The sequence below is a fragment of the Oncorhynchus clarkii genome, chromosome 23, assembly GCF_045791955.1.
Source record: "Oncorhynchus clarkii lewisi isolate Uvic-CL-2024 chromosome 23, UVic_Ocla_1.0, whole genome shotgun sequence".
NCBI lineage: Eukaryota > Metazoa > Chordata > Actinopteri > Salmoniformes > Salmonidae > Oncorhynchus > Oncorhynchus clarkii.
The window spans coordinates 50,984,132-50,998,165 of NC_092169.1; the positions used below are offsets into that span (position 1 = coordinate 50,984,132).

Consider the following 14,034-nt stretch of genomic DNA (forward strand, 5'->3'; position numbering starts at 1 on the left):
ATTCAGTGCCTCAGAACGCTGAACCAGGGTGTCTGTAGTGATGCCTCTAGCACTGAGATTCAGTGCCTCAGAACGCTAAACCAGGGTGTCTGTAGTGATGCCTCTAGCACTGAGATTCAGTGCCTCAGAACGCTGAACCAGGGTGTCTGTAGTGATGCCTCTAGCACTGAGATTCCTCAGACCGCTGTGCCACTCAGGAGCCCATTGTACCAGCGTTGTAGTTGAGCTAGTTAGTAGTGAAAGGAGGAAGGAGAGCAACACTGTGATTCTGTTGATAGCTCAGAAGATGAGTCCAGATGTATTGCCCTAACAGGGAAGTTATTCAGTTACTCAGTCATCGGTTCAGTCTTATCCCAGACACTAATGCCCAGAGGCTGCGAACGCCAACAAGATTCACACGGTCAAATCCCAAATCCTCACGTCTCATTCCCTTCAACATGCACGAAACAACATGCTCCTTTCAAAGTGCTCAGTCCAGACTTCTCTCTGTCTTACAACAAACCCAAATGTCACACTATTCCATTTGTAGCGCACTATTTATTACAAGGGTGCATAGGGCTATACAGAAAAATAGTGCACTATTTAGGGAATTGCCATTTGGGACAAAGCCTGATGTCCATATGCTGCCAATGCCGAGCAGCTTTACAGTGTAAAACCCCCAAATCCCTACACCACCACTCCCCTAGTCCCTGTTCCTCTCTGGTCCAGTGTGGGACACAGCCAACCTACAATGACCACATGAAGCTTAGCACATCATCACAGGAGCTTCTGATTCATGTTTGACTGTGTCGCCAGCGGCAAGGAGAGAAATCCTTTTTAACAGGTACCCTTCCTCTTCCCTTTTGATCTCCTGCTGAGTGTCAGAAGTTGCGTCCCAAATGGCACCCCTATTCGCAACACTCCTTTAAACCAAAGCCCACAGGGTGCGCATAGGCCTCTAGTTAAAAGTAGTGCACTATATAGGTAATAGAGTATCATTTGTGACACAGCCCTAGACTGCCATTCTGTCAGTGCTACTGTATGCATAATGGATGGCAAGCAAGTCGCATGACTATTAATGGTGCTACCCTCCACCATGGTGTGATGCAGACGCAAGGCTTTAATATTGAAAACAACACACACACACACACACACACACACACACACACACACACACACACACACACATACACACACACCACCTTAATGACTACAAAGTCCAACTCCAAAGCGTTTGTCATTTTTCCTGCATACTGTACGACATGCCATCCTGACATGTTGTTAAGGTCAACCACTAGCAGTGGTATATTGGCCATATACCACACCCCCTCATGCCTTATTGCTATTATAAACTGGTTACCAACGTTATTAGAGCAGTAAAAACAAATGTTTTGTCATATCCGCGCTATATGGTCTGATTGATATACCACAGCTGTCAGCCAATCAGCATTCAGGGCTCGAACCACCCAGTTTATATATATATGAACAGGTCTCCCTTGTAAAAGAGATTTGTCTCAATGAGAGTAGCCTGTATAAATAAAGGTACATGAATACGTCATTGACCAGAAATGATTCAAATACACCCTTTCCTGCTCTGCTCCTGTTCCCCTGTTCCCACCTGTTCCAAAGCCCTCTACGTCTCTTTAAAGGGAGACGTACGGTAGGGGCCTGATCGGTTGTTTTTCTTCAACTGAACAGAAGCAGACAGTGTGAGAGGGGCTGGGTTGGACGACAGCTTATACCCCAAATCAAATGTCTAATCCAATACCTTGATAGGAAGCTTGATACTTCCGTCTACTCCGTAAAGGTCCTGAGTGCTCAGAGACAGTGAAGTCAGGAGATTCCTTGGCAACTGAGGCCACCTTACCAAGTGGAAACTCAGAAGGTGTGAAAGGCAGACCTGGGTTCAAATACTATTTGAAATCGTTCAAATACTGTCGAGCGTTACCCTCCCTGAAGTGCCAGACGTGCAAATTTGGGACTATTCTACTGGTTGCATTGTGCATTGGCTAACTCAATCAAGCACAGTGAAAGTATTTTATATGATTTTCAGTAGTATTTGAACCCAGGTCTGGAAACTCACAAGGCGTAAAACTAATGTGTAATGTTGGGCGAGGGTTGTTAATTGGGTGAGAGATATCAACTGGCCTTCTGGCGAGAGAGTGAGAGAGAGAGAGAGTGAGAGTGAGAGTGAGAGTGAGAGAGAGAGAGAGAGAGAGAGAGAGAGAGAGAGAGAGAGAGAGAGAGAGAGAGAGAGAGAGAGAGAGAGAGAGAGAGAGAGTGAGTGAGAGTGAGAGTGAGAGTGAGAGAGAGAGAGAGAGAGAGAGAGAGAGAGAGAGAGAGAGAGAGAGAGAGAGAGAGAGAGAGAGAGTGAGAGTGAGAGTGAGAGAGAGAGAGAGAGAGAGAGAGAGAGAGAGAGAGAGAGAGAGAGAGAGAGAGAGTGAGAGAGAGAGAGAGAGAGTGAGTGAGAGTGAGAGAGAGTGAGAGAGAGAGAGAGAGAGAGAGAGAGAGAGAGAGAGAGAGAGAGTGAGAGAGACCCAACCCCAATAATAAGTCTTCTTTCCCTTCCTTAAACCACGAGCTTCCAAGGTTGATCAACAACTTCCCTGGGCTACCTGTGACAGGCTCAGAGCTTCAACCCCCTAAAGCTGATTGGTGCACCCTTGAGTCGAAATTGCAGAATTTATATTTATATTAATCAAATCTGTTAGAAACATACCAGGTTTTTTTCCATTGAAAGCTGACATTCCGCTGAATAAAATACTATGTGGCTCGTCTAGCTCCGGGTAACACAGCCGACGTAAGGCGATGGCAGATTCACAGATCATCTGGATTTCCCTGGACACGTCATGGGATGGTAGTCTATCTACACTGTGTTACCCAATCACAGACTTTATTATCACTTCTTCCTAGGACGTCACACAACCAACAGGAAGTCAATTGGTGATTTCTCAGTTTCATATGGGCCACATGTGACAGGTTCTGGGCTTAACTAGGGGGAAACTTAGCACATTTATAGTAACCAGGAAGCCATGCAGGCCAGCAGCCATCAAAGACAGAGCCTGCGGCCCAAATGGAACTCTTTGTACTATTCAGAAGTAGTGCACTACCTCATAGGGCTCTGGTCAGAAGTAGTGCACTACCTCATAGGGCTCTGGTCAGAAGTAGTGTACTACCTCATAGGGCTCTGGTCAGAAGTAGTGCACTAGCTCATAGGGCTCTGGTCAGAAGTAGTGTACTACCTCATAGAGCCCTGGTCAGAAGTAGTGCACTAGCTCATAGGGCTCTGGTCAGAAGTAGTGTACTACCTCATAGAGCCCTGGTCAGAAGTAGTGCACTACCTCATAGGGCTCTGGTCAGAAGTAGTGTACTACCTCATAGAGACCTGGTCAGAAGTAGTGCACTAGCTCATAGGGCTCTGGTCAGAAGTAGTGTACTACCTCATAGAGCCCTGGTCAGAAGTAGTGCACTACCTCATAGGGCTCTGGTCAGAAGTAGTGTACTACCTCATAGAGCCCTGGTCAGAAGTAGTGCACTACCTCATAGGGCTCTGGTCAGAAGTAGTGTACTACCTCATAGAGCCCTGGTCAGAAGTAGTGCACTACCTCATAGAGCTCTGGTCAAAAGTAGTGTACTACCTCATAGGGCCCTGGTCAGAAGTAATGCACTACCTCATAGGGCTCTGGTCAGAAGTAGTGCACTACCTCATAGGGCTCTGGTCAGAAGTAGTGCACTACCTCATAGGGCTCTGGTCAGAAGTAGTGTCCTACCCCATAGGGCTCTGGTCAGAAGTAGTGCACTAGCTCATAGGGCTCTGGTCAGAAGTAGTGTACTACCTCATAGAGCCCTGGTCAGAAGTAGTGCACTACCTCATAGAGCTCTGGTCAAAAGTAGTGCACTACCTCATAGGGCTCTGGTCAGAAGTAGTGCACTACCTCATAGGGCTCTGGTCAGAAGTAGTGTCCTACCCCATAGGGCTCTGGTCAGAAGTAGTGCACTACCTCATAGGGCTCTGGTCAGAAGTAGTGCACTACCTCATAGGGCTCTGGTCAGAAGTAGTGCACTACCTCATAGGGCTCTGGTCAGAAGTAGTGCACTACACCATAGGGCTCTGGTCAGAAGTAGTGTCCTACATACAGCAGGGAACAGGTCTCCATTCGAGGACCCATCCTGGGTATTAATAGAGAGGTTGTGTGTGTCTTCAACAGAACAACATTTTTTGACACGGATTCAAATGGCCAACTGGCTTAGTGTAACGACTCTACTCCACTAACACATTATTACTGAAGGAGATACCCTTCCACACCTGACCTGGGTTCAATTAGTATTGGACTTCTTTCAACAACAACAACAAAAAGCATTTGAATGAGCCTGACTGGAGTGCCAGTTGACAGGGTTTTTGCCTATTCCACTAGACCCATCACGCCAGGCGAGCTCAAATGAAGTGTAGTTAAAAAGAAAGAAAACAAATCATATTTGAACCCAGGCATGTTCCACACTCAAGAAGACATTAGTTTAAATGCTACTTTATTCCCTTATGGGGCTCACTGCTTTTAATGAACAGTGGTCCAAACCCAGCGAGGAAACATTACAACATGCTGATTGGACTCCAATTGGACTCCAAACACAGACTGAAACCAATTAAATGGGTTATGATTGGGTAGAAATTGGACATTATGTTCAAGTTCTCATAGAGGTCACGCTATAATTTGTGACCTTTGACACCGAACGATTCAGTTGCCTCCAAGGTCAGATACGCTATGTTGCAACGTTCCACTTCTGGTGTGAGGATATAAACAGTAGCACCAGCCATCAGCTCTAACTAACTTCTGGTGTGAGGATATAAACAGTAGCACCAGCCATCAGCTCTAACTTCTGGTGTGAGGATACAAACAGTAGCACCAGCCATCAGCTCTAACTAACTTCTGGTGTGAGGATACGAACATTAGCACCAGCCTTCAGCTCTAACCTCTGGTGTGAGGATATAAACAGTAGCACCAGCCATCAGCTCTAACTTCTGGTGTGAGGATATGAACAGTAGCACCAGCCATCAGCTCTAACTTCTGGTGTGAGGATATGAACAGTAGCACCAGCCATCAGCTCTAACTTCTGGTGTGAGGATATGAACAGTAGCACCAGCCATCAGCTCTAACTTCTGGTGTGAGGATATAAACAGTAGCACCAGCCATCAGCTCTAACTTCTGGTGTGAGGATATGAACAGTAGCACCAGCCATCAGCTCTAACTTCTGGTGTGAGGATATGAACAGTAGCACCATCCATCAGCTCTAACTAACTTCTGGTGTGAGGATATGAACAGTAGCACCAGCCATCAGCTCTAACTAACTTCTGGTGTGAGGATATAAACAGTAGCACCAGCCATCAGCTCTAACTAACTTCTGGTGTGAGGATATAAACAGTAGCACCAGCCTTCAGCTCTAACTAACTTCTGGTGTGAGGATATGAACAGTAGCACCAGCCATCAGCTTTAACTAACTTCTGGTGTGAGGATATGAACAGTAGCACCAGCCATCAGCTTTAACTAACTTCTGGTGTGAGGATATGAACAGTAGCACCAGCCATCAGCTCTAACTAACTTCTGGTGTGAGGATATGAACAGTAGCACCAGCCATCAGCTCTAACTAACTTCTGGTGTGAGGATATAAAAAGTGGAGGATATGAACAGTAGCACCAGCCTTCAGCTCTAACTAACTTCCGATTTCAATTCTCTTTTTCTGTCCAGGAAATCTTGCATTGAGAATGTGATTCACTGCTAGCTCATGCAGTGTCAGTAGTGAGAGCTACGGAAAAGTTCAGGAATAGCACTAAACTGTTGATATACACTGAGGTTACCAAACTTTAGGAATTACCTTCCTTATTAAGGACCCCCCCCCCACTCTCCCCTTTTGCTCTCAGAACAGCCTCAATTCGTCGGGTCATGGACTCGGGTCATGGACTCGGGTCATGGACTCGGGTCATGGAAAGGTGTTGAAAGCATTCCACAGGGATGCTGCTCATGTTGCCTCCAATGCTTCCCACAGTTGTGTCAAGTTAGCTGGATGTCCTTAGGGTAGTGGACCATTCTTGAAAGACACGGGTAACTGTTGATTGTAAATAACCCAGCAGCGTTGCAGTTCTTGACCCAAACTGGTGTGCCTGGCACCTACTACCATATCCCGTTCAAAAAAAGGATTGAAGTGGATTTAACAAGTGACATCAATAAGGGATCATAGCTTTCACCTGGATTCACCTGGTCAGTCTATGTCATGGAAAGAGCAGGTGTTCTTAATGTTTAGTACACTCAGTGTCTAGATATGAACTGTTTATAGTATTGTAACTAGCCTACTAGGGAAATGCTAGGGGCTGGGGCAAAACTGTGACACCAATCAGGCCCACGAGGTTGGGAATAACAATCACATTCCTCTAACACAAGGTGGCCAATTCCAGTCCTCGAGGGCCTGATTGGTGTCACAGTTTTGCCCCAGCCCCAGCAAACACACCTGACTCCAGTAATCAGCCGGGCTAGACAATCTGGACCCTCTCTTTCTAAAATTATCTGTCAAAATTGTTGCAACCCCTATGACTAGCCTATTCAACCTCTCTTTCGTATCGTCTGAGATTCCCAAAGATTGGAAAGCTGCCGCGATCATCCCCCTCTTCAAAGGGGAGACACTCTAGACCCAAACTGCTACAGACCTACAGTATATCTATCCTACCCTGCCTTTCTAAGGTCTTCGAACACCAAGTTAACAAACAGATTACCAACCATTTCGAATCCCACCGCACCTTCTCCGCTATGCAATCTGGTTTCAGAGCTGGTCATTGGTGCACGTCAGCTACACTCAAGGTCCTAAATGATATCATAACCACCATCGATAAGAGACATTACTGTGCAGCCATCTTCATCGACCTGGCCAAGGCTTTCGACTCTGTCAATCACCACATTCTTATCGGCAGACTGCCTTGCCAGGTTCACCAGCTACTTCTCAGAGTTCAGTGTCAAATCGGAGGGCCTGATGTCTGGACCTCTGGCAGTCTCTATGGGGGTGCCACAAGGTTCAATTCTCGGGCAGACTCTCTTCTCTGTATACATCAATGATGTCGCTCTTGCTGCTGGTGATTCTCTCATCCACCTCTACGCAGACGACACCATTCTGTATACTTCTGGCCCTTCTTTGGACACTGTGTTAATTAACTAACCTCCAGACGAGCTTCAATGCCATACAACTCTCCTTCCCGCACCTGCCCACCCGTCCAGCATCACTACTCTGGACGGCTCTGACTTAGAATATGTGGACAACTACAAATACCTAGGTGTCTGGTTAGACTGTAAGCTCTCCTTCCAGACTCACATTAATTAAGCATCTCTAATCCAAAATTAAATCTAGAATCGGCTTCCTATGTCGCAACAAAGCATCCTTCAATCATGCTGCCAAGCATACCCTCGTAAAACTGACCAGCCTACCGATCCTCGACTTCGGCGATGTCATTTATAAAATAGCCTCCAACACTCTACTCAACAAATTGGATGCAGTCTATCACAGTGCCATCCGTTTTGTCACCAAAGCTCCATATCCTACCCACCATTGCGACCTGTACACTCTCATTGGCTGGCCCTCGATTCATACTTGTCACCAGACCCACTGGCTTCAGGTCATTTCCAAGTCTCTGCTAGGTAAAGCCCCGCCTTATCTCAGCTCACTGGTCACCATAGCAGCACCCACCTGTAGCACGCGCTCCAGCAGGTATATTTCACTGGTCACCCCCAAAGCCAATTCCTCATTTGGCCGCCTTTCCTTCCAGTTGTCTGCTGCCAATGACTGGAACGAACTGCAAAAATCACTGAAGCTGGAGGGAGATACCCTCACTAGCTTTAAGCACCAGCTGTCAGAGCACCTTACAGATCACTGCATCTGTACATAGCCCATCTGTAAATAGCCCATCCAACTACCTCATCCCCATACTGTATTTATTTATTTATCTTGCTCCTTTGCACCCCAGTATCTCAGTATCTCTACTTGCACATTCATCTTCTGCACATCAATCACTCCAGTGTTTATTGGTATATTGTAATTACATCGCCACCATGGCATATTTATTGCCTTACCTCCCTTATCTTACCACATTTGAACACACTGTATATAGACTTTTTTCTACTGTATCATTGGCTGTATGTTTGCTTATTCCATGTGTAACTGTGTTGTTTGTGTCGAACTGCTTTGCTTTATTCTTGGCGAGGTCACAGTTGTAAATGAGAACTTGTTCTCAACTAGCCTACCTGGTTAAATAAAGGTGAAATAAAATAAATAAATAAAATCACCTAATCATGATCTTCAGTTTAGAATGCCAAGTGATTAATCAGCTGTGTTTGCTAGGGATGGAGAGAAAGTGTGAGACCAATCAGGCCTCTAACAAGTCATCTTTTGGATTGGCTTCTAAAGTGAATACACTATACTTACACTACTTACGTTTGAAAACCAACATAACGGGACAATCTCAACACTCAACAATCAAATTAAGATCCTGCATCTGAAGCATCACAGTATCATGCTGTAGTTTAATCAAGGCTAAGTTGAATGTAAAAAGATGTATGCAATCACTACTGTAAGTCTCTCTGGATAAGAGCGTCTGCTAAATGACTACAATGTAAAAATGACATTGACCACTGCAGTACCTCTAGGAATTGGTGAGAGCTCTAAGACTGCTCGACTGTAGCAGGAGGTGAAATCCAAGTGGGCCAACTGGGTAGAACTGGAATGTTCTTGTTTGTACAGTCACAGCCATTGTTCTTTTAACCCTGTATGGCCCTTTATAGGAAACATAACACTGCTTAGGACAGCTGCCTGCTGGGACTGGCCACGTGTGCTGCCAGTCATGTTGACCTCTCAGAGACATTTATTAAACCTAGTCCAACTATTAGCATTCCCCCAGGGCTCGACCCTACCAGGCCCACCCAGGCCCACCCAGGCCAACTCAGGCCCCTACATCCACTCCACACGCTGTCCTCAGCTGTTGTCAGGCAGTCCCCAGGGGAAGGGGTCCAGAAGCAGGAGAAAGGCCCAGCCCAGGCCACACAAAGAGTAGCAGTGCCTGTGTGTGATTGTGTGTGTGGCGTTTACTCACCCTTTTTCCCTCTTTGCCCAGAGCCCCCGTCTGACCTGGCAACCCAGGGGACCCCTAGGGACAGAAGACAGAAGGGTATCAGAGCAGGGCTGTCATTTGTGTATGGCCAGGCTATGGGTGTTGCGTTACCCTAGCTTCACGGTCTAGGCCTCTCATAGCAGCAGTAAACTGGACACATAGCCTAGCATTCCGCTGTTTGACACGCCATTGATATTCTGCTATTTGTTGAAATGTCGCTTCTGTATAAGAGAGAGAGAGGGGCTGGATTCTAGCCTGGTGCCAGATCTGTTTGTGCTATCATGCCAATGCCTTCCTACTCATTGCCATGCCAAAGGACGATTGGCTCGACAAGGACAGCAATGGACCAGGCTAGCTGGATGCTGGATGGATTCCTAGATAGGCCGGTTGGATGGTATTCAGTGTTGGAATGAGTGTGTATCCAGCTTGTTTCTGTGGAGACAGATGTAAACTCATGGCCTCATCCCAGACCTGTTGCCAATGACAATATGAGTTAGAAAGGCAGCACAAACAGATCCTGGATCAGGCTATGGGTTAACAGCATGTTGCTTATAAAGCTGCTATGGAGACAGATGTTAGATCCACATGTTCTCAGCACACCAGTGGAGGCTGCTGACAGGAGGACGGTTCATAATAATGGCTGGAACAGAGCAAATGGAACGGCATCAATTACCTGGAAACCATGTGTTTGATGTATTTGATACCATTCCACTGATTCTGCTCCAGTCATTACCACTAGCCTGTTCTCCCCAACTAAGATGCCACCAACCTCCTGTGCAGCACAAAGACCACTGGCTGCCTAGTTGGCTTAATTGCTGTATGAAAATACCTAGATTTGATTTCATTCAAGTTTAATTGCTGGTGCTGGGCGTACCATATCTCCAGTTAGGCCAGGTGGACCCTGTCAGATGCAAAACATAGGTGTAAGACTGGTTATATAGGTGTAAGACTGGTTATATAGGTGTAAGACTGGTTATATAGGTGTAAAACTGGTAACATTGGTGTAAGACTGGTTATATAGGTGTAAGACTGGTTATATAGGTGTAAGACTGGTTATACAGGTGTAAGACTGGTTATATAGGTGTAAGACTGGTTATATAGGTGTAAGACTGGTAACATAGGTGTAAGACTGGTTATATAGGTGTAAGACTGGTTATATAGGTGTAAGACTGGTAACATTGGTGTAAGACTGGTTATATAGGTGTAAGACTGGTAACATTGGTGTAAGACTGGTTATATAGGTGTAAGACTGGTAACATTGGTGTAAGACTGGTTATATAGGTGTAAGACTGGTTATATAGGTGTAAGACTGGTTACATAGGTGTAAGATTGGTTATATAGGTGTAAGACTGGTTATATAGGTGTAAGACTGGTAACATTGGTGTAAGACTGGTTATATAGGTGTAAGACTGGTAACATAGGTGTAAGACTGGTTATATAGGTGTAAGACTGGTTATATAGGTGTAAGACTGGTTATATAGGTGTAAGACTGGTTATATAGGTGTAAGACTGGTTATATAGGTGTAAGACTGGTTATATAGGTGTAAGACTGGTTATATAGGTGTAAGACTGGTTACATTGGTGTAAGACTGGTAACATAGGTGTAAGACTGGTTCTATAGGTGTAAGACTGGTTATATAGGTGTAAGACTGGTTATATAGGTGTAAGACTGGTAACATTGGTGTAAGACTGGTTATATAGGTGTAAGACTGGTTATATAGGTGTAAGACTGGTAACATAGGTGTAAGACTGGTTATATAGGTGTAAGACTGGTTATATAGGTGTAAGACTGGTAACATTGGTGTAAGACTGGTTATATAGGTGTAAGACTGGTAACATTGGTGTAAGACTGGTTATATAGGTGTAAGACTGGTAACATTGGTGTAAGACTGGTTATATAGGTGTAAGACTGGTTATATAGGTGTAAGACTGGTTACATAGGTGTAAGATTGGTTATATAGGTGTAAGACTGGTTATATAGGTGTAAGACTGGTAACATTGGTGTAAGACTGGTTATATAGGTGTAAGACTGGTAACATAGGTGTAAGACTGGTTATATAGGTGTACGACTGGTTATATAGGTGTAAGACTGGTTATATAGGTGTAAGACTGGTTATATAGGTGTAAGACTGGTTATATAGGTGTAAGACTGGTTATATAGGTGTAAGACTGGTTATATAGGTGTAAGACTGGTTATATAGGTGTAAGACTGGTTACATTGGTGTAAGACTGGTAACATAGGTGTAAGACTGGTTCTATAGGTGTAAGACTGGTTATATAGGTGTAAGACTGGTTATATAGGTGTAAGACTGGTAACATTGGTGTAAGACTGGTTATATAGGTGTAAGACTGGTAACATTGGTGTAAGACTGGTTATATAGGTGTAAGACTGGTAACATTGGTGTAAGACTGGTTATATAGGTGTAAGACTGGTAACATTGGTGTAAGACTGGTTATATAGGTGTAAGACTGGTTATATAGGTGTAAGACTGGTTATACAGGTGTAAGACTGGTTATATAGGTGTAAGACTGGTTATATAGGTGTAAGACTGGTAACATAGGTGTAAGACTGGTTATATAGGTGTAAGACTGGTTATATAGGTGTAAGACTGGTAACATTGGTGTAAGACTGGTTACATAGGTGTAAGACAGAGACAAAGTAGAGTTGCGATTCAACGGCTTAGACATGAGACGTATGTGAAAGGGTCTACAGACAATCACGGATTATCACCAGACACATCGCGGACACCAACGTCTTGCTACCGGACAAGCTAGATAACTTCTTCGCCTGCTTTGAGGATAACACAAGTGCACCGACGTGTCCTTGCTCCCAACGACTGTTGACTCTTGTTCTCTGTGGATGACGGGAGTAAGACATTTAAACGTATTAACCTTCGCAAGGCTGTTGGTCCAGATGGCATCCATAGCTGCGTCCTCAGAGCATGCGCAGACAAGCTGGCTGGAGTGTTTACGGACATATTCAATCCATCCCTATCCTAGTCTGCTGTCCCCACATGCTCAAGATGTCCACCATTGTTCCTGTACCCAAGAAAGCAAAGGTAACTGAACTAAATTACTATCACGCCGATTCACTCACTTCTTTCATCATGAAGTGCTTTGAGAGGCTAGTTAAGGATCATATCACCTCTACCTTACATGACACCCTAGACCCACTTCAATTTTCTTACTGCCCCAATAGATCCACAGACAATTAAATTGCCAATACACTGCACACTGCCCTATCCCATCTGGACAAGAGGAATACCTATGTAAGAATGCTGTTCATTGACTACATCTCAGCCTTCAACACCATAGTACCCTCCTATCCTCCCTGTTCACCCATGACTGCGTGGCCACGCACACCTCCAACTCAATCATCAAGTTTGCAGATGACACAACAGTAGTAGGCCTGATTACCAACAATAACAAGACAGCCTACAGGGAGGAGGTGAGGGCCCTCGGAGTGTGGTGTCAGGGAATTAACCTCTCCCTCAACGTCAACAAAACAAAGGAGCTGATGGTGGACTTCAGGAAACAGCAAAGGGAGCAAGCCTCTATCCACATTGATGTGACCGCAGTGGAGAAGGTGGAAAGCATCAAGTTCCTCGGCGTACACATCACAGACACTGAAATGGTCTACCCACACAGACAGCGTGGTGAAGAAGGTGCAACAGTGTCTCTTCAACCTTGTCTTGGCCCCTAAAACCCTCACAAACTTTTACAGACACACAATTGAGAGCATCCTGTCAGGCTGTATCACCGCCTGGTACGGCAACTGCACCGCCCGCAACGCTCTCCAGAGGGTAGTGCGGTCTGCCCAACGCATCACTGGGATCATACTGCCTGCCCTCCAGGACACCTACAGCACCCGATGTCAAAGGAAGGCCAAAAAGATAATCAAGGACATCAACCACCCGAGTAACGGCCTGTTCACCCCGCTATCATCCAGAAGTACAGGTCAGAACAGGTGCATCAAAGCTGGGACAGAGAGTCTGAATAACAGCTTCTATTCCAAGGCCATCAGACTGTTAAACAGCCACCACTAGCCGGCTTCCACCTGGTACCTCAACCCTGCAGAGGCTGCTGACATATATACATAGACATGGAATGACTGGCCACTTTAATAATGGAACACTAGTCACTTTAATAATGGAACACTAGTCACTTTAATACTGGAACACTAGTCACTTTAATAGTGGTTACATACTGCTTTACTCATCTCATATCTATATACTGTATTATATTCTACTGTCTTGTAGTCAATGCCACTCCGATATTGTTCAATCTAATATTAATATATTTCTTAATTCCATTATTTTACTTTTAGATTTCTGTGTATTGTTGTGAATTGTTAGACACTACTGCTCTGTTAGATACTACTGCACTGTTAGACACTACTGCACTGTTAGATACTACTGCACTGTTAGACACTACTGCACTGTTAGACACTACTGCACTGTTAGACACTACTGCACTGTTAGATGCATTGTTAGATACTACTGCACTGTTAGAATCTACTGCACTGTTAGATACTACTGCACTGTTAGATTCTACTGCACTGTTAGATACTACTGCACTGTTAGATTCTACTGCACTGTTAGATTTTACTGCACTGTTAGATACTACTGCACTGTTAGATACTACTTCACTGTTAGATTCTACTGCACTGTTAGATTCTACTGCACTGTTAGATACTACTGCACTGTTAGATACTACTGCACTGTTAGATACTACTGCACTGTTAGACACTACTGCACTGTTAGATACTACTGCACTGTTAGATACTACTCCACTGTTAGATTCTACAGCACTGTTATATTCTACTACACTGTTAGAATCTACTGCACTGTTAGAATCTACTGCACTGTTAGATACTACTGCACTGTTAGATACTACTGCACTGTTAGAATCTACTG

The 14,034-nt window shown here is 44.9% G+C and overlaps 1 protein-coding gene across 2 annotated transcripts in view; it reads right to left on the bottom strand.

The window, feature by feature from the left end:
- Positions 1-14,034, bottom strand: part of LOC139381914 (collagen alpha-1(XIX) chain-like) — a 244,516-nt gene that overhangs the window by 147,430 nt on the left and 83,052 nt on the right. For both annotated transcript variants that reach the window (XM_071125772.1, XM_071125773.1), the window contains one exon: positions 9,101-9,154. In XM_071125772.1, the coding sequence (XP_070981873.1) occupies positions 9,101-9,154 (54 nt within the window). The remainder of the gene's footprint in view (positions 1-9,100; positions 9,155-14,034) is intronic.